The 19,751-nt window shown below is 42.7% G+C and overlaps 2 protein-coding genes across 4 annotated transcripts in view; one reads left to right on the top strand and one right to left on the bottom strand.

Annotated features, from left to right (window-relative positions):
* Positions 1–880, bottom strand: part of NOTUM (notum, palmitoleoyl-protein carboxylesterase) — a 50,977-nt gene extending 50,097 nt beyond the window's left edge. The window contains exon 1 of one of the 2 annotated variants that reach the window (XM_085886324.1): positions 606–880. The gene's annotated coding sequence lies outside the window, so the exon portion shown is untranslated. The remainder of the gene's footprint in view (positions 1–605) is intronic. The other variant, XM_085886314.1, reaches the window with a different exon arrangement.
* Positions 881–18,695: 17,815 nt separating this feature from the next.
* The window catches only part of ASPSCR1 (ASPSCR1 tether for SLC2A4, UBX domain containing), a 100,456-nt gene continuing 99,400 nt past the window's right edge, over positions 18,696–19,751 (top strand). Inside the window, exon 1 of one of the 2 annotated variants that reach the window (XM_085886290.1) lies at positions 18,696–18,849. In XM_085886290.1, coding sequence (XP_085742416.1) covers positions 18,763–18,849 — 87 coding nt within the window. In that variant the 5' untranslated portion in view covers positions 18,696–18,762. The remainder of the gene's footprint in view (positions 18,850–19,751) is intronic. The other variant, XM_085886300.1, reaches the window with a different exon arrangement.

Genomic DNA, 19,751 nt, shown 5'->3' with positions numbered 1-19,751 from the left:
AAAATCAAAGGTTGATATTGGAAAAAGTTATATCTTTCTTTATCTTAAGAACAATTTTAACCTGTCAAATTAATAATCACCATTATTATTATTATTATTATTATTATTATTATTGTGACCATGATTATTTTACTTTTCGAATGTCACACCAGAAACGACTCTACCATGAACCAGTAATATGAAATACATTTAACATGCCCTTCATGCTCATCTCAAGCCTATTGTTTCACAGTACATATATATATATATATATATATATATATATATATATATATATATATATATATATATATATATATATATATATATATATATATATATATATCCTGACTGTGCGAGTCGCACACCATTATTGTGGACAGATTGACCTGTTGCACATCAAGTGCGTACACGTTGCTCAAGAGCTCTCGGACCCTCAAACGATATATCGAAGGACACACACCTGGTAAAAACCAGTGATCTGCGCAATAGTGGAATTGTCACTCGAACTCCCACACAAGTTATACTTCAGTGACCAAAACATAGCTGCTGATTTATTCTCCGGAGGAGAGGCATGAAGGTAAACATGCAATAACAGCATTCCCCACACCGATAGCGAATCGTACCAAAGAGTGTAGTTGTCCGACTCTGCGAAATGCTCCTTTGGTATCCACTCGAACAGACTGCACGCTGACTGTGCGTCCACACATTAAAGTCACTGGATGTGTGGGGTGGGGGTACGACGGTAAGTGCGCACCACTCTGCTATTGGCTGCAGGGTGAGAGCAGGAGAGGAGTGCGAGAGGTCGCAGGGGGTCTTCCAGCGGAGACATATAAACCGGGCTAAGCGTAAATGTGTGTGCCGTTCGATCGGATGCTGCGGACGTTAAACCGGGCGTCCTATCTGCCGGCATTAGTTGGTGGACATTGACGACCCCACGGTGTCCTTCGGGAAGAGGAGGCAACCTATCGCCAACACCCTGAACAAATTACAAATTCCTGCTTGGGGGGCATTCACACCCCTCTCCCCATCCCCACCAACCCACCAGCCAATGGTGATACCTGTGCAGAAAATATGCAGAAAATAATATAAATCAAGGATGGGTAGGGGACTGAACATCCACTGCATCCCTCTCCCCCATGAGAAGTCAGAGAGGCCAGTCCTCCTCTCGCATGGAAGTTGTTTGCATGTACACTATTCTTTGAATATTCTCAGACAGAGTTACACATGTATGATTCACTTGTTTTTCAAGGTGCCCTCCATCAGATGGTGTTGACGGAGCAGTTTTATAATTTTGCTTTTCGATAAAGTGGCTCACCTACATGCAGCGCGCCATGAGTGAGTCTGTTTGGTACATCGTCCAATCACGCTCATACGTTCAGTGCAGATCTCACAAGACAATATCTCAAGATTATCATTAGTAAAGGCACAAAAAGACATTTCAAAGTACAATCATGGTTTTCTTCAACTTTGGGTAAATACCGTTCCATTACATCATTTTGTCCAAGGTACACCCTTACCGGACAACATATTTTCCTTGATTTCCCTTGCCACATTGAGCCGTTTACCATATACAGTCCAAGCATAAATTTACATGTCCACTAATCCATTTTGAGTCCTTCATTACATGGATTTAAGAGTAGTAGAACTTGGCCAATTAATGATATAAACACGACCATCAAACTGCCTAGACAGAGCCGACTGCTGGCTGCTTAAATAACGAGTAGAGAAAGCTCTGCTTGCCCACCTTTTGGAAGGGTCGAAGCCGATTAGGCTTGGGCTGGCCAATAGGTTTAGCATCCATGGTTAACAGAAGCCTAATTTTGTGTGTTGTTTGTATGTCTATAGAACATGAAATGATGTGTTTATAAACTCGAAGTAGCTTTAAACAATTGAGAGGTTACTTTGCTTAATATATATATATATATATATATATATATATATATATATATATATATATATATATATATATATATATATATATATATATATATATGCCTTGCTTGCTTTTTGACTGTTCATCCTTCAAAACAAAAGGAACATACAAAGAGAACATCTACAGGAGGATTTGTCAGCGGTGTTGATTGATTGATAGTGCACTGTTTGGCTCATTGCTTGAAGACTTTCCTCTGTGGTGTTGCCCTACATTCTGTACCAATGTACGATGTCGTGGACTGGCAGGATGGCCGAGAGATGTGCCCATTTGCCTCCAAGCTGTCTAGCCTGAGTTTGAATCCCGATCCAGCTATAATCTGTCATCCTGATGCTTCAAAGGCTGGGTGATTCATCAATGTGAGTGCCCTCCTTCAGATGGACGTTAACGGGAGTCCCATCTGGCACCATTAGTTTGGTAAATGTTAAAGATCCCACGGTGTCTTTCACGAAAAGTAAGTGAGCAATCGCCACCACAATGACCAAAAACGTTCCAAAATTCCTGCCCTAAAAACTTGTGTTCCTCCTGTCCCAAGAGAATGAAGTGCAAGAGGGTCAGTCCCCTTGGCGGTTGCTTTGCCTCTCAGCTGGGCATGTGATGCAGTCGTGGTGGGACGATGCAATAGATTTTGCTGTGGAGTTAATCCAGTCGATTACATTTTCTGCCAAGCGCCAGGTACTGTTTGAAACAATCAAAGAGTTTGAAACCATAAAAAAAGTTTGAAACCACACTAATTAACTTTAATACAAGTGGATTAAAATTCCTCTTTTCCAAACACGTTGGACAGTTTGCATAAGCACTCTTAAGGCCATACCATAGAATTGGAGACATTTAACCAAAACCCTCATTATTGCTCTTAAAGATAAATTTCAAACATTCTTTGGGTTGAAACTATCAGTACTCATTTTCTCAAAATCTGAACAAATGTCTACTGTTCTTCAGCCAAATGGCACCTCTGCATTAGATGCTTCAAAGTTTTCACAACAGCTTAATTATATCACTTCTTGATAGGCACAGAACTGATGAGACATTGAAAGAGTTTTATGAATCTGTTCTTGAAGAAGCAGCAGGTGAAACACCTGAAGCAGTTCTTCCAAGGAGAAAAACCGAAGAAATGAGCATGATTATTGCTTCAATCACACCAACAGACTTCAGACAACAGGACGACAGGGCAGCACAAATTGTGTGAATGATGGTTTCATTCACACATTGGTTACGCAGTCGGCGTGACGCGAAACCCATTCGTTATTTCTGCAATCATTTTTTTTAACTGGTCGAAAAATAAATAAACAAGAAAGATGTCATGCAGAGCACAATACTTGCAAAATCCAAATCGACACGAATAAATGTCAATGTGTGCGTGTACAGTGTGTCTCCTCCATAACTCCAAAACCATAAAACCTAACAACCTGAAACTTTGCATGCATACTAAAAAAACACCAAGGAAGTGAAAATTGGATATTTGGGTTAATTAAAACACCACTTTTGAAGGTAATTAACGGCATTATTCAATTATATCCTTCATCAGGGGATCCTCGGCCACCTCGCTCTCTGGGTCTTAAGGTGTTTCCTGGGTAACCTCAATGGGGTCTGAAGCCGCCATGTCTTTTGAGCCTGCTCAACCATGCCTTCACTTGGAACAGGCCGCAACTATTTCTTTCCGATAAAGTTTTTTTTTCACTTTCCTCACTCATATTATCGAATGCCTGTTCATCATAACTATGAATCGCTGTATACATCGCTTTTGTAAGTGCTATAGTTTACAAATTAGGAACTTGGAGCGATTTCATGCATAATATGAGATGATTTTCCACGATCTACACTTACGGACTAATTAACGTATATCATCAAAATATTATTTCGGTTTTAACGATCGGATATCGTCTGGACTAAATAAGTGTCGAAATCTGTTGTTAAATCTGATAATTTTAAGAAATAACGAGTCTTATAACTAAGCCAAGACACCTATTTACTTTAAGCAAGCAATGCTATGTTCCCACCTTCCCCATACATAAAAAAATGTCAAATTTCCAAAGCATTAAACTTACCTTTTTCTACTGTAAAGAATTATATTTAGTAAACCAAAAATTTAGGAACGTGCCAAAATTAACCAGGTTCGTTGAGCTATATGATTTAATGCATTCACTGCCAGACATCACGCCCTTTCCCCCAGAAGGACTGCCTATCCAGAGCATCTGCCAGATCTGTGTGTATTTTCCAAGGTTTCACGAGGTAGTCTGCTGGGAATCAAAGAAAATCTGGTGAAAAACGGACGTTTTAAGAAAAAAGTTATAACATTCGCGTAGACCCCGGATCGATGTACCACATGACACGTATACAGATGAGCAGGCAAGATGGCAGATTATCTGCAATGTTTACATCATGGGCAACAAGGCTATGTTCCCTCCCTCTCAATAGATAAACAAGAAAAAGTGAAATTATATTGAGTGAACAAAAAATTTAGGAACATGCCAATATTCACTAGCTATATTGAACGAAATTATTTAATGCATTCATTGCTAAACCTCAAGCCTTGTCCCCCAGAGGGACTGTCTATCCATAGTGTCTGCCAGATCTGTCTATATTTTTGGAGGTTTCATGAGGTGCTCTACAGGGAATCAAAGCAAATCTGGTTAAAAAAAAAAAAACGGACGTTTAAAAAAAGAAGGGATAACATTTGCACGGACCCCGAACCGATGTACCACGTCACGCATGCACAGACAAGCAGGCAGGATGGCGGATTGTCTGCAATGTTTATTTCACGGGCGATTGAACTTTGCAAAGTCTCCAGGGTTGTTCTGCATCAAACTACAACTCTTTTGTGGATAAAATCATTATTTGAATGAATTCATTTTATTTCATTCACTGCTGTGTGCACGTTGAAGACCGGCATTAAGGTTAAAAGGATCCAATATGATATGCAGCGACAGCCTGGCCAACCATTCCTTATCAGCCATTTAATTGGAGTGCTTGCATGAGTGCCTGAGCCACTTGCCAAATGCCTTACAGTCGATAGCGGTACTGTGCTCCGTCCTTCTGAGCAAATCTTTCATTCATTGTGGCCGCTTTTTTCCACCACGTCATTCAGAGCGACTAGTTTATGCTCCGTCACCCTGAGCGAGTAGTTCGTGCTCAGTCACCCTGAGTGAGTGGTTGTGAAAGAACACCCGATTTCAACCCGATTTACACCCGATAACCCGTGGTTATGTTTGGACGGTGTTTGTCTCTGGACGTGTCCGGACAGTGTTTATGTCCAGATGGGAGTTTGTCTCCAGACGTGTCCAAGCAGTGTTTGTCTCTGGCCAGCTTGGCTGCAGATGCATCTGGATGGTATTTGTCTCTGGACACATCCAGGCAGTAATTAATGCTCCACCACACATCTGCCTTCCCTTCCTCTCACCTCACACTGTCTTCTCTTACCCCACCTCTCCTCGATCACCCACCCCTCCTCGCTCCCCTCCCTCCTCTCTCCACATTCTCTCTCCCCCACCCCTCTCTCCCTCTCCCCCACTCTTTTTCTCCCTCTCCCTTAAGTATTCTCATCAGTGAAGTAATGGGTGGTATTTGCTGGTAAACAATAGTTACCATGGAAATAGCAATTTGGGAATTTTGAAAATTTGACCTGGAAGTGTTTTACGTGCTTGATTGCTACACTTAACAAATTTGGTTGATACATTTTCTAATTTTGGCTTAATAGGTGTTTTGCATGTCTTGAATGGCCTTGACCTTTGACTAATTTTGCCTGAGGTTTACTCACATGTAGTGCACATACATCCATAAAAATAATTTGATATCTTGAAAAATGATTGAGGAATGGTCATAATAAATTCACAAAAGTCCCATTTAATTATAATGGGGTCAATTTGTTGTCAAGGAAACCATTGACATGTCAAAATGGTGAAATTGATCATTTTAATTTTGGCTGAACTAATTCAGTTACAAAATATTCAAATCTCAAGTCAATAGGATAAAAATTGACTATTTTATATGATGTTGACCTTTTGACCTCAAACAATAGGCTTCAGTGACCTAAATATGCAAACCCTGTTCAAATTTCAAGTCAATCAGATGAAAATTCATTGTTTTATGCAACCTTGACATTTGACCCTTTCACCTTAAAACCTGAAAACCAAAAGGCTTCCAGTTTTTGATTGGTGAACCAATTCAGTGACCAAACATTCAAATTATGTTCAAATCTCAAGTCAATATAATGGAAATTGATGATTTTATGTGATCTTGAACTTTGACCCTTTGACCTTTAAAGCTATAGGCTTCATGGTTTTGATTGGTGAACTAATTCAGTGATGGCCAACATGCAAATTATGTTAAAACTCGCAGAGTACTCACCCTTTGGGTGGGTGGAGTTTTTGCATTACTTGCTTATTATTCTTGCCTCTGGCTATATATATATATATATATATATATATATATATATATATATATATATATATATATATATATATATATATACATATATGGATATATACACTCCCTTCTCTGCCCACTCTCCCCCCCTCCTCTCCCTCTCTCACTCCTACAACTCCCCTTACCTACCCTCGCTCATCTAATCCCCTCCCTCTCTTCTCTTGCTACTCCCCATACCCTCGCTCTTCTCCTAACCCCTCCCTCCTCTCCTCCCATTTTCTCCTCTTCCCTCCCCTAACCCTCCCCACATCGCATCGGACCACATACATTCAAAACAGCTATGAGAATGCATTGTTGTGTAACAATGCCAATATTCGTCCGATTTTCTCACCTTTTGCTGAAACTGAAACTTGAATCATCTTAACGACTACAAAAAATGAAATCAGATGGTGTATTTCAGTGAAGATATAGCTGTGGGGGAGTTTGAATGGATTTTATATTAAACTACAGGCCTTCATTTCACTTAAAATGCATTTTTATCAAAAATGCAAATTTTCTTCCTGTTTTTTTTTGCATCTGAAACTTACAACCTCTTCGCGACCTCAAAAAAATGGAATCAGATATCGAATTGGAGTTAAGATAAAGCCGTGAGAGTGTAAGAAATTGCAAGCCTTACAAAAGAGGCTCTGTGGATAAAACAAAATGGCGGCGATATGATTTTGAAGCCCCCCTCCCCCTGAACGGATGGACAGACAGACTGGTGCAGATTATATTTATATATGTGTATATACATATATATATATATATATATATATATATATATATATATATATATATATATATATATATATATATATATATATGAAGAAGATGTAAAGATATATAAAGAATATCATCGGCTTTCTCCAGGTCCACAACTCCCAAAGCCATGGTTTTGATTGCACCTCTACCTTGCACCTCCAACCTATTTTCCACCAGTGGTCTCACAGCGAACATCCCAACCGTCACCCCCTTCCCTTTTGAAACCCTTGCTGCTCTTGTCTAATCTCCATCTTATCCTTCCATCTGGAGTCCTCTCCAGCACCTTCATGACATGACTCAGGACCATAATGCCCCTTCCATATTGGTTCTTCGCTGGATCTTGTACATCTTTCCCCTTTCATATCGGCACAATTAACCCTGTCCTCCAATCGTCCAGAATTGAACCCTCTTTCATGCATACATTCAGCTTCTCCCACATGTGCATTAAAATCCCTTGCAACGCACAGCATTACGTCCAGCTCAACCATTCCCGTCATCTTCTCCAGTTTGTACCTGAATCCCTGCTTCTCCACCACATTCCTTCGTGTTTGCGGCCCATATACCAACATAACACAAACCATTTGCCTCTGTACCACCCACCATGCTATAACTATCCGCCCCTCACATCTTTCCACTCTGACCACCTGTTTGCTGATCTCTTCCGATACTAGTATCTCCATGCAATTACTCCTTCCATCCTCACTGGCATGCAACAGTTTGTATCCTTCTGCGAACCTCTTAGCCGTTTCCTTTGCATTTGGTCTCCTGCACACACAACACATCCAACCTTCTTTTCTGCATCATCTCCAACACTTCGACTCCTCTCCCCCCCCCCACCCACCAATTGATCCCACATTCAAACAACCGAGCCTGACCTCGCTTCTGAACCATTGCTAGTGGCAGAGCAGGCACCATCTTAGGGACGTTCAGTTAGGGATCAGTTATGGATGCTCAGGTATTCAATCAGCAGCACTGCCCTGGCTGACCTGTTGGACTACCCGAGCCTGCTTTCATAATCCTGTGTGCTCCCACACACACACACATACATCACTCTTTCTCAACTCGCTCCCCCTATCTCCCCTGCCCACCCCTCTCCCTCCACACTCGACTTCTCTCCCCTACCCTCAAGTCACGCACACGCAAACATGCTCCTCGACTCCCACACTTGGATCTCCTCGACTCCACAGGCACAAAGATCAAATAGCCAGCCGATCCACCCCACTGCCAGGTGGGCCAAAGCAAGTCCACAGACACAAGTCCACGGGAGTAGTAGTAGTTTTAGTAGTAGTCGTAGTTTAAATCCGAGTAGCGCTTTTGTTGGAATTGCGCCAATTCTGTTTAATGTCACTCACTTTCCTCATCTCTGCAAGTCCATGGTTAGAACTGCAGTTGACAAGGTAGAGCATTTTAAAGAGAAAGCACTACCAAGACAGATAAAAGGATGGAGGGAGACTAACACACAATTTCTTTTACTTTACAAACATTAGTGTGTGCCTGTACTTGCGTGGCAGTATGTGCTGTGTGGCCGTACGTGCAAAAAAAAAACAAAAAAACTTTCAAACCGCATGCCAGAAACAACAACCACACAGGCCGTTCCTTCGCTCTCTTAAACGATGACTGGGTTGGGGCATTGTGTTTATCTATAAATGCGCATAAGAAATCGAGAAATTATTAGAATACAGTAAATCATCACTATCTGGAGTAGTGCGTGCCCGTACAGAATGTTCACATGCATTCCACGAATTATCGCTTGCATTGAAGTAACAACGAATATCAAACGAAGAAGAAGAATTGTGACGTCAATTGTGACGTCATAGCACCGTGTCCTGTTATTGGTTTGGTAAATAAATGGCCATAACTTGGGAAACACTTGGGAAACAGCTGAAACGGATGAAGAAGAATGATATCAAACATTAAAAAGGCACATACTCAGGTCCCCAGCATCAATTGTGACGTCATATCAAATGAAGAAGAATAATTGTGACGTCATAGCACCGTGTCCTGTCATTGGTTTGGTAAATAAATGGCCATAACTTGGGAACCACTTCTCCGATTAATATCAAACCTTGAAAAGGCACATACTCAGGCCCCCAGCAATATACCTGGCAAGTTTCAATTGGATCGGACCAGTGGTTGTCGAGAAACAGCGGACACACACACACACTCACACACACACACACACACACACACACACACACACACACACACACACACACACACACACACACACACACACACACACACACACACACACATTGCTGGAATTATAGATATAAATGATAACAATCAGACAAGTAAAAGTAAAGAGCCTTGTGTGGAAATACTACAAAGTGCATTATTTACTGTCCACATTTCTTTAAAACTCTCGATGGTGCTGGAATATTGTGCCACCTTAAACTCTGAAGAGATTCATGAACGTAATAAAGTTCTCAAGCCAGCAAAGCTGTGCTGCGATACATTGCGCTTTCACTTTTTGTCTTTCTAGTTTTATAAGTCGCAAGTTTTGCGGATGGCAAAATAATGTTAACCGGCAGATCTCGTGATCGACTCTCTTTCTTTACTGGGTGGCCAAAAATAAAGAGCACAATAGTTAGTTTTGAGCACAATACATTTTTTTATATATTGAGCCAAAATTTTTATTGAGCCAAAAATTTTTTATATCTATATATATTGACAATTGAGCCAAAAGCACAATACAAGTAAGTTTTTCACAAGCAAAAAAATTGGACGAAGATTCTGGCATTGCAGGTATATGTGAAAGATTGTTTCTGTTTGCCCACATAAGCAACCTTGTCCTCGTCATAATAGTAGTAGTAGGAGTGGTCATTTTGATGTCGTACCCCGACTTGTGGGAGAGTGCATTACAAATCCCAGTGGTGTACACAGTATTACAATTGTATCTCTGTATAAAAATCTCATATAATTGAAAACTACTCGACCAATTTACATACTTGCTCTTTATTTTATGCACTCCTAAACCGCTGAACGAAATACTGTCAGACACCGCGATTTGCAGGCGATACGTTCCTGGAAAATATCGCGAATAATGAATCCGCAAAAAGCGGAGCATTATTTCAATGCAAAAGGGGGATATGTTCCCGGTGGTTAGTGATTCATGGGGGGGAAATCAAAAATATCATGAAAAACGATGAAAAACATGAATACGTCCGCAAAAAACCGCGAATATGCCTGAAAAAAAGGAAAATACCTGTGAAAACGCCCACAAAAACACTAAAAAATGTGAATACGCCCGAGAAAACGCAAAAAACGTGTCAAAAAAAAAAACAACAACGCGAATACGCTCGGGAAAATGGGGGAAAAAACTATGAATACGCAAAGCACAGGGCCGCAAATATCAAAGCAGGTCACGTTTTATAAATGGCGAATATGCGGGGTCCGTAAATAGGTAATGCGCGAATAGCGGGGTCCGTAAATAGGTAATGCGCGAATAGCGGGGTCTGACGGTATGTTGAAAAGTGCTGGTTGTACTCTGGGTGTGCATGGGAATGTTTGACTCAGTTTGGATGGCCAACTCCAGCTTAGGTTTTTATTTATGTTCTTCTGCTTTAATGGCCACAATTATTCACACATTTTTGTGCAGTTGGCTGGGGGAAGCTTGGCCTAAGTCTTTGACGAACCAATGTGTGGACGCACAGTCAGCGTGCAGTCTGTTCGAGTGGATACCAAAGGAGCATTTCGCAGAGTCGGACAACTACACTCTTTGGCATGTATACCTGGCCAAGACAGACGTTCAACTGTGGTGAGGGTAGGAATTTGGAATTTGATTGTGGTGCATGCGGTAGATCACCTACTCTTCGCGAAGGTCACGGTTGGATGTTTATTGTCCACCGGCTCAAGCCATCAGACGGGACGTCCCATTTAACATCCACCTGAGGGAGGCACACACACATTGATGAATCACCCTACCTGTGAAACACTGCGATGACAGTTTATAGCTGAGTCAGGATTTGAACCCATTTGACAGGGCTTCGAGGTGAGGGTGGGCTTTTACTTTTATGTTAAAGTAGGTAAGTATCAGAAGAAGTGGGTGAATTATCATGCCTGCTCATATTTGTCAGGTCAGGCCAGATTACATCTGTGACTTGCTACAGATAACATGTAAACCATAACTGCCGGATGGAACTCATGCCAGCAGACGTGGCACCCAGTTTAATGTCCATCCGAAAGATGGACATTCTATTTATCAAGCTGCCTTGAGTTATCAATATTTATCAATATATTTATCAATCAAGATGCCTGGAATGTCCTATCCCTCAGAGAGAATGATCACCTGTCTCTGTTATCATCTGAGCTCACAAGTTTGGACATCAGTATTGCAGCACTCTCTGAGGTTTGGAGACCGGATAGTGGCGAGATTATGGCAGGTGGTAACACCCGACTATTGGTCTGGTCGCTCGGATAGTTACCCTGCCAAAGGAGTCGCTGAAGCTCTATCCAATAAGCTGACTCCAATGATAATTGAGGTAACACCGGTCAACGAGCGTATGATGAGATGATGAGACTAAGGATCCGTCACTAACCCTTAAATCCTGAAGAGTTGTGGAGTGCCTTCAAGACCACCGTCCTTAATGTTGACGGTGGATATCTTGGAACTCACCTTAGGGAGAAGAGGAATTTTGTCTCTCAAGGTACACTGGATACTATTGACCAGGGTCGCAGGGCCAGGCTTAATGGCAGAGCTGAGCTCTTCAGGTAGTTGAGGCATAAAACTGAACGTGCACTGAGCGAGGACAAGGAGGCCTATGTGCGAGGAATCTGTGAGGGTGTAGAGCATCACCTGTGGTGAAGTGATTCTCATCCTGCTTACAGGGGAATTTACGCATTGCGTTCCTCCAAGCCCATCCCTCAGTGTACTGCAGTTAGAGCGGAAGGTGGTGGGCTCTTGACAGAGGAGTCTGAAGTGAAGGCCCGCTGGGACTGTTACTTTGAGTGGCTGTACCAGACTGACCCATCAGCTGTTGAGTTGGAAGTCAGGGGTGTTACTATCCCTATTGCTGATCCTCCAATTAATTGTGTTCCACCTTCGTTTGTGGAAACATAGGCTGTGGTGAACCAGTTGGAATGGGGTAAAATTCCTGGGATCTGTGGCATGCATGCTGAACTTCTCAAGGCTGGTGGGAATGTTGCACTCGTGTTGTTACGTACAGTACTGTGCTCCACCTGGAACACAGGCATCATCCAAAACTGACTGGTAGAGGGGCCTTTTTGTCCCTCTCTGGAAAGGGAAGGGTGATCACCAGGACTGCAACAACTACCGTGGGGTGACGCTGCTCTCAGTGCCGGGTAAAGACTTTGATCGGATAATTATTGAAAGGGTTTGCCACCATCTGCTTGAACACTGTAACGTATGTTGATTTCCGGTTGTGCTTGGTTGTGCTCCGTGATCGCGAATAAACGTCACTTCCGGTCTGGCCCAACATGGAGTCCTGAGTATTTTACATGGTGTCAGAAGTATCTGCAAATATCTCCGTACATCCACGCCATCTGACGCTGGTATTTGAAACATATAAACTATGGCATCCGTGAACTTTGAACACCCAACTATTGACTGGGATTCGACTTCGCTGTATCAGGAATTTGTTCGATTCCGAAACCACGTTGGATTCGTTTTTGACGGTCCGTTGGCTGGGCTGCCTGACAAGCACAAGGCAGGGTGGCTTGGAACTTGGATCGGAGAACAAGGACGAGAGATATACAAGACCTTTGAGTGGATTGAAGGTGAGAAGAATGACCCCAACATAGTTTTGGACAAATTCGAATTGTATATCCATCTGAGGAAAAACAAGCGCATCGCGAGACATCGACTGCTCAGGAGGAAACAAAGCCCCAGTGAATCGTTTGACAACTTTGTCAAGGACTTGCGGCTCATTCTCTTGGACTGCGAATATGTGCAGCCTGAAGATGTGCTCGTGGATGCCATCATACGAGGAGTTTATGAGGAAAAAGTTCAGGAACACCGACTAGACAGAGGTGAAGAACTTACGCTGGCCAAAGCTCTTGAAGTGGGTCAGCAGTTTGAACTTTCAAGGACTCAGATTCGCATTGTCCGTGATGAGGATATGAGTGTGGCCGCTGTACATTACAAACGAGCGAGGCCAAAACCACAATCTAACCCAGGACCATTACAGTCGTCACGCAGGAGACCTACCCCGAATATACAGCGGCGCAAGGACAGTTGCTATCGCTGTGGTAAGGATCCTGACCATTCATGGAATCATGGTGTACGTCCAGCAATTGGTTCCACCTGCTCTTACTGCAAGAAGCCAAACCATTGGCTTGCAGTTTGCCGTCGACGCGCTAGCGTGCACTCGGTGGAAACTCAGTCGGCCGGTGCTCCTGCTGATACGAACGAGTATGCAGATGAAACTAATGGAAACATTCTGCGGATCAGCGCATTGCAGACAACGCTTTCATTCCCTTGTGACAAATGGAGACAGGCTCTCTTGGTATCAGGAAAGCAAGTGACCTTCAGGATTGATACCGGAGCTCGCTGCAACACAATGACACTATCTGATTACCAGCGTCTTGATCACACTGGTGAACTCCGTCAATCGACCAAGGTGTTGTGCACTTACTCAAATCACAAATTAAAACCCGTCGCAGCCGTGGATCTTCCTGTTCAGTGTCGTGGCAAGTTAGTCACCACAACATTTGAAGTGGTTGCTCTCCAACAGGAAAACATACTTTCTGTAAATATTGCAGAAGCTCTGGGCCTGATCATCAGACTTGATTCTCTTGCAACGGAAGTGGATACCTGTGCTGTTCTTACTGAACTGAAGGAATATCCAGATGTCGTGTGAACCACAGGAACTATGCCAGGCATGTATACAATTAAATTGCAATCAGGTGCAAAGGGAGTTGTACATGCTTCTCGGCGACAACCCGCTTCCCTCTTGCCGCATATTAAAACCCGACTGGGGGAGATGGAATCGGACCGATACATTGCCAAAGTGAACAAACCTACAGAATGGGTCAGTTCAATGGTGGTATCTCTCAGAAACGATAAACTGAGAATTTGTCTGGATGCATCCCATCTGAACAAGGTCATCAAGAGGGAGCACCATCCCATGCGTACTGTTGAGGAAGTCATTGCAAATATACCTCATGCCAAGGTGTTCTCAGTGCTCGACGCAAAGTCAAGATTCCTACAAATCGAACTAGATGAGGAATCATCCTATCTGACATGTTTCAATACACCTTTCGGTAGGTATAGGTGGCTTCGTCTTCCCTTTGGACTGAAATGTGCACCCGAAAATTTTTAGAGGATTATGGACCAGATGATTGAAGGCATTGATGGAGCAGTCGCGATCATGGATGACATTCTCATTGCCCGTCCAAATGTGGAAGTATATGATCGAATTCTGAAACAAGTTATCGATCGGGCAACAAACTACAACCTTAAGTTGAACCTGCAGAAATGTAAAATCCGCCAGTCATCGGTACAGTATGTAGGACATATACTGTCTGAGGATGGACTATCTCCTGATCCTGTCAAAGTTGAGTCAGTTCGCAGTATGCCGGCTCCAACCGATAAGGAATCAGTGAGGCGCTTCGTCGGATTCATCACGTATTTGTCAAAATTCATCCCTCGATTGAGTGAAGAGTTAGCTCCACTCCGAGAACTGCTGAAATCTGATGTTGATTATCAATGGCAACTGGCTCAAGCCAGAGCATTTGAGAGACTGAAGGAACTTTTTTGTCATCTGCCTGTTCTTGTGTACTTTGATGTCAACAAGCCAGTCGAGATTCACTGTGATGCTAGCCGAAGCGAACTTGGTGCAGTTCTTGTCCAGGAGGACCACCCCATTGCATACAGCTCCACGGCTCTCACGGAGACTGAGACACGGTACGCACAAATAGAGAAGGAGATGCTTTCCATAGTCCATGCCTGCAAAAAGTTTCATTGTTATTTCTTTGGGAAAACAGCCACCATCTGCAATGACCACAAACCTCTGGAAATAATTGCCAAGAAGCCTTTGCTGTCTGCTCCAATGAGACTACAGAGCATGCGACGAAGATTGCAATGGTATGACCTCAATATTCGGTACAGAAAAGGGGAAGATCTGCAGCTTCCGGACACGCTTTCTCGAGCCTACCTGCCAGATACTGGTTCGAAAATCGACAACTTAGAGCAAATTTCAATGTTGGACTTTTTATCTGTCTCTGACGAGACTTTCCTGAGCAACTGAGTTAGAACTCAGTCAATTACAGTCAATGATTCTTGATGGATGGCCAGATGCCAGACAAGGTGTATCATTCGATCTTCGATAATACTGGGATTCCCGGAGTGAACTTTCCGTTATGGATGGCATCCACAACAAAGGCATGCGAATCGTTGTACCACATACTCTGAGACCACGCATGCTGAACCTGATTCACGAATCGCATCTCGGAATAGTCAAGTGCAAACAACGAGCTCGGGAAGTTCTATACTGGCCCTCCATGAATACGGACATTGAGTAAACTGTTCAGAACTGCTACAAGTGTGCAAGCTATCAAAACTGCTTGCCTGCTGAGCCCCTGAAACAGACTCCTACACCAGATCTACCTTGGAGTGAAATTGGGACAGACCTGTTCCAATTTGATGGTAAGACATACCTGATAACGGTTGACTATTATTCCAAATTCATCGAAGTGGATGAAGTGAAGGATTTACGCTGCAGCACAACACTTGAGCGACTGAAAGCACAGTTCAGTCGCCACGGTCTACCAGAGACTCTACGGCATGATAATGGGACAATGTACAACTCACAACTTTTGAAAAAGTTCTGCAAAGATCACGGTATCTGTGTTAGAACATCTAGTCCCAGGTATCCACGTTCAAATGGAGAAGATGAAAGGGCTGTACAAACCATCAAACGACTCTGGAGAAAACGTTCGGACAAGCACCTGGCCTTACTGGATTATCGCACAACGCTATTGGAAGGCATCCACCTTTCGCCTGCTCAACTACTGATGGGAAGACGTCCGAGGAATACCCTGCCCACTGCCTGTAGTCTTCTAGTACCTATGGCTTATGACCGTGTTGCTGTGAAAAGACACTTCGACCTGGAGAAAGCTAAACAGAGGTTCTACAATGATCGTCACACACACAAAGATCTTCCACCATTACATCCAAATGACGAAGTTAGACTGGAACTTTCTCCGGGTTCCAAACGGTGGATACCAGCTGTGATTGTGAAGCAGCACTCGGAGCCACGTTCGTATGTGGTTCGGTCCCGAGACACGGGTGATACTTATCGCCGCAATCGTCGACATTTACGTAAGAGCAACAGTGCAGCCAACGAGGGTGCTAACCTCTATCGGCCTTTCATTGAAGCTGATAATGCTACCTGTGAGGTCAGTGACGTCCCGAGCGGTTTGTCAAACCTGAAGCCTCCAGATACCGACGCTGCGCGTTCTGTCGAGCTGCCTGAGCCACACAGGGCAGTCACCCCGCCGAGGCCTACAGCCTCCCCTTGTGTAACCCGTACTAGAAGTGGTCGTATCAGTCGTCGACCAGATAAACTTGATTTGTGATGAATTGTAACTTTGCCTTTACCAAGTTTGGATCTTTGTCAGCACTGAGTTGGTTACCGGTTGATTTGTAGTTGGATTTAACAGTTGAATTGGTCTTGACTCGGTTGGCTAGTAACTTATCAAGTATATATTCATCTTGCTGAATCGCTTTGCATTCCACACTAACTTGTATAACTTTGGTCACTGCTTTTGCCACCCTGAAGGGGGAGATGTAACGTATGTTGATTTCCGGTTGTGGTTGGTTGTGCTCCGTGATCGCGAATACACGTCACTTCCGGTCTGGCCCAACATGGAGTCCTGAGTATCTTACAAACACCACCCAGAGAAGTCAGGCTTTACACCAGAGGTCAACGATTGACCGTATCCTTGCTCTTCGGGTCCTCATTGAACGCAGGCGACAGTTTTCTGGACAGGTTGGGTGTGTGACAGGGACGAACTGATGAGATTTTGGTGAAGATCTGAATCCGGATCTAGTTACGTGAATTATTTAATTTATAAAGTGATTCTTCACTATTGATAGGGCCAAAAACGATATAGCACTGTATAGCATGATATTTCATGCTATATACGAAATGTATATATACATATACATATATATATATATATATATATATATATATATATATATGTATATATATATATATATATATATATATATTGTATATGCCTGGTGTTGGCGCAGTGGTTAGGGCAGCGGCTTGGGATCCAAAAGGTCCTGAGTTCAAGCCCCGTTCGGCCACTGAATGAATACACCAGGGGGTTGACTCAGCCTGTCATCCTTCCGAGGTCGGCGAAATGAGTACCAGTATACTGGGCCGGTGTATACCCCGGTTAAAATAGGTGTACCATATCCCTGTGTCGTAAGAGGTGATCAGGGTTGCGTCAGGAAGGGCATCCGGCGTAAAACATGTGCCAAATCACTATGCGGATCATACGGATGATCCGCTGTGGCGACCCCTAACGGGAGTAGCCGAAAGAAGAAGAACAATATATATATATATATATATATATATATATATATATATATATATATATATATATATATATATATATATATTGTACTGTATCGTTGCCGTGGAAACGACGTATTATGTCACGGGTTGCCGCCATTTTGGAAATGCGTCCTCTGTCCCAGCGCAACAGAAATCTTGCGTTTTAATAAAATCGGATTAAGATATGTCCTCGGAATTTGTACGTGACGTTTTCCAACTGATTTGTGTCAAGTTTCACGTCACGTAGCGCAAACACTTTTGGTCGTATCTGTTTTATGCAAATGAGATCACTGTCACCTTGACCTTTGACATATACAGGTAGTCGTCGACTTACGACCGCAATTGGTTCTGACCAATCGGTCGTAAGTCCAACAACGTATATTTTACATACAAAAAAAAATAAAAAAACATTTTTTTTACATACCAAAAAAAAAAAAAAAACGTGGTCGTAAAATGGTCGTAAGGTCGAACAGTCGTAAGTCGACGACTACCTGTATATAGTCAATAACATTGACAGCTTCACTTTTGTCCTTCGGAATCCTCTGGTAGAGTTTGACGAAGAGAGCTGAAAGTGTTCGCGAGTTATCACACTCGCAGACAAACAAACAACAGAGACAGACCGACATATGAAGAAAAATTTAAATTTTCATCAGAACATACACACAAAAAAAAACGATACAAACAGCTAGGAATGAAAACATAACCTCTGTCCACCTCGGTGGCGCAAGTGACAACAACAGTAAACAACACGGCTCGTTTTGGAGCGTTTGTGCAGTGAATGGTTGCCATGATGGTGTAGTTAGCAACAGAATCCACAATTTTTTTTTTTAAATCTCGATGTCCGTTGGCAGTAAATACCAGTGACACTAATGACACTTCTTCAAATACTGATCGCAATCAGCACGTTTGTGTGAATTATTTTGTTATCTTTTGATAACATTTAACATGGTACAGTCGTAGTTGGATGGGTGTATATATATATATATATATATATATATATATATATATATATATATATATATATATATATATATATATATATATATATAAACGCTGAAAGAAGTAACACGGAATAAATGAAGGAATTAACAAAAAGAAGGATTTAAAAATAGGAAGATTTGGTTGTTGTTGTTGTTGTTGTTGTCACTCAACATGGCCGCCACCACGGCTGTATCGGTGTTGACGCCGCACGGGAGGCGGCAGAGCGTGAAAGTAAACGCAAACACCTTGATGCTGCAGGTGAGAGCGGACGGTTAAGATATTTACAACGGTTTCGTTTAAATGTTCATCACGTGCTCGACACGACGTGGGAACTCCATCTTGGTTGGTTGAGCTTCCAGAGCTTCATGTCGATATTTCTTGCTTATTCACGGTGGACCGGTTAAATCTACTCACTCGTGTCGAGCTGATGTCTGTGGGTTTGACATTGTTGTTTGTTCATCCGTGCGGGGATACGTACTCTACTACTGTATAATATTGTCATGATGAGTCTCTACTCTCCGAGCAAAGTTGAGGTTTTGCTTGAACTTCTTTATGATATACCCTGGGTTTATTTATTTATTTATTTATTTATTTTCAACCAAGTCTTTCACGAACTGGTCGGTCAGACCTGCCGTTTGACTGCTGTTGATTTTTGGTAGGTATATGGAATTTATTCATGTTTCAATTCAATTTCAAAATTCAAAGAGATTAGTGACTGTAATGTTGTTGCAGGGGAGAGTGTAGCTTGACAGTATCGATTGGTGGTCTGTAGGATGACTTTAGAGGTGAGGTTGAGGAAGAGAGTGAGGGCTGAACCAAGGACCAGATGGTGGAAGCTGAAGGAGGAAGACTGTTGCGTGAAATTTAGGGAGGAGGTGAGACAGGTGTTGGATGGTAGTAAAGATGGGTGGGATGATTGGGCAACGACAGCAGAAGTTGTGAGGGAGATAGCTCGGAAGGTAGTTGGTGTGACATCTGGACAGAGGAAGGAAGATAAGGAGACTTGGTGGAATGAGGAAGTACAGGAAAGTATAAGGAAGAAGGGGTTGGCGAAAAAGAAGTGGGATAGTCAGAGAGATGAAGAAAGTAGGCAGGAGTACAAGGAGTGGCGGCGAAAGGCAAAAAGAGAGGTGGCAAAGGCCAAGGAAAAGGCATATGAC

The sequence above is a fragment of the Eptatretus burgeri genome, chromosome 1 (assembly GCF_056783735.1).
Source record: "Eptatretus burgeri isolate ZD-2024b chromosome 1, Ebu_testis_v1, whole genome shotgun sequence".
Lineage (NCBI taxonomy): Eukaryota > Metazoa > Chordata > Myxini > Myxiniformes > Myxinidae > Eptatretus > Eptatretus burgeri.
The sequence above is the reverse complement of the archived record's forward strand: the minus strand, read 5'-3'. Positions and strand labels throughout refer to the sequence as shown.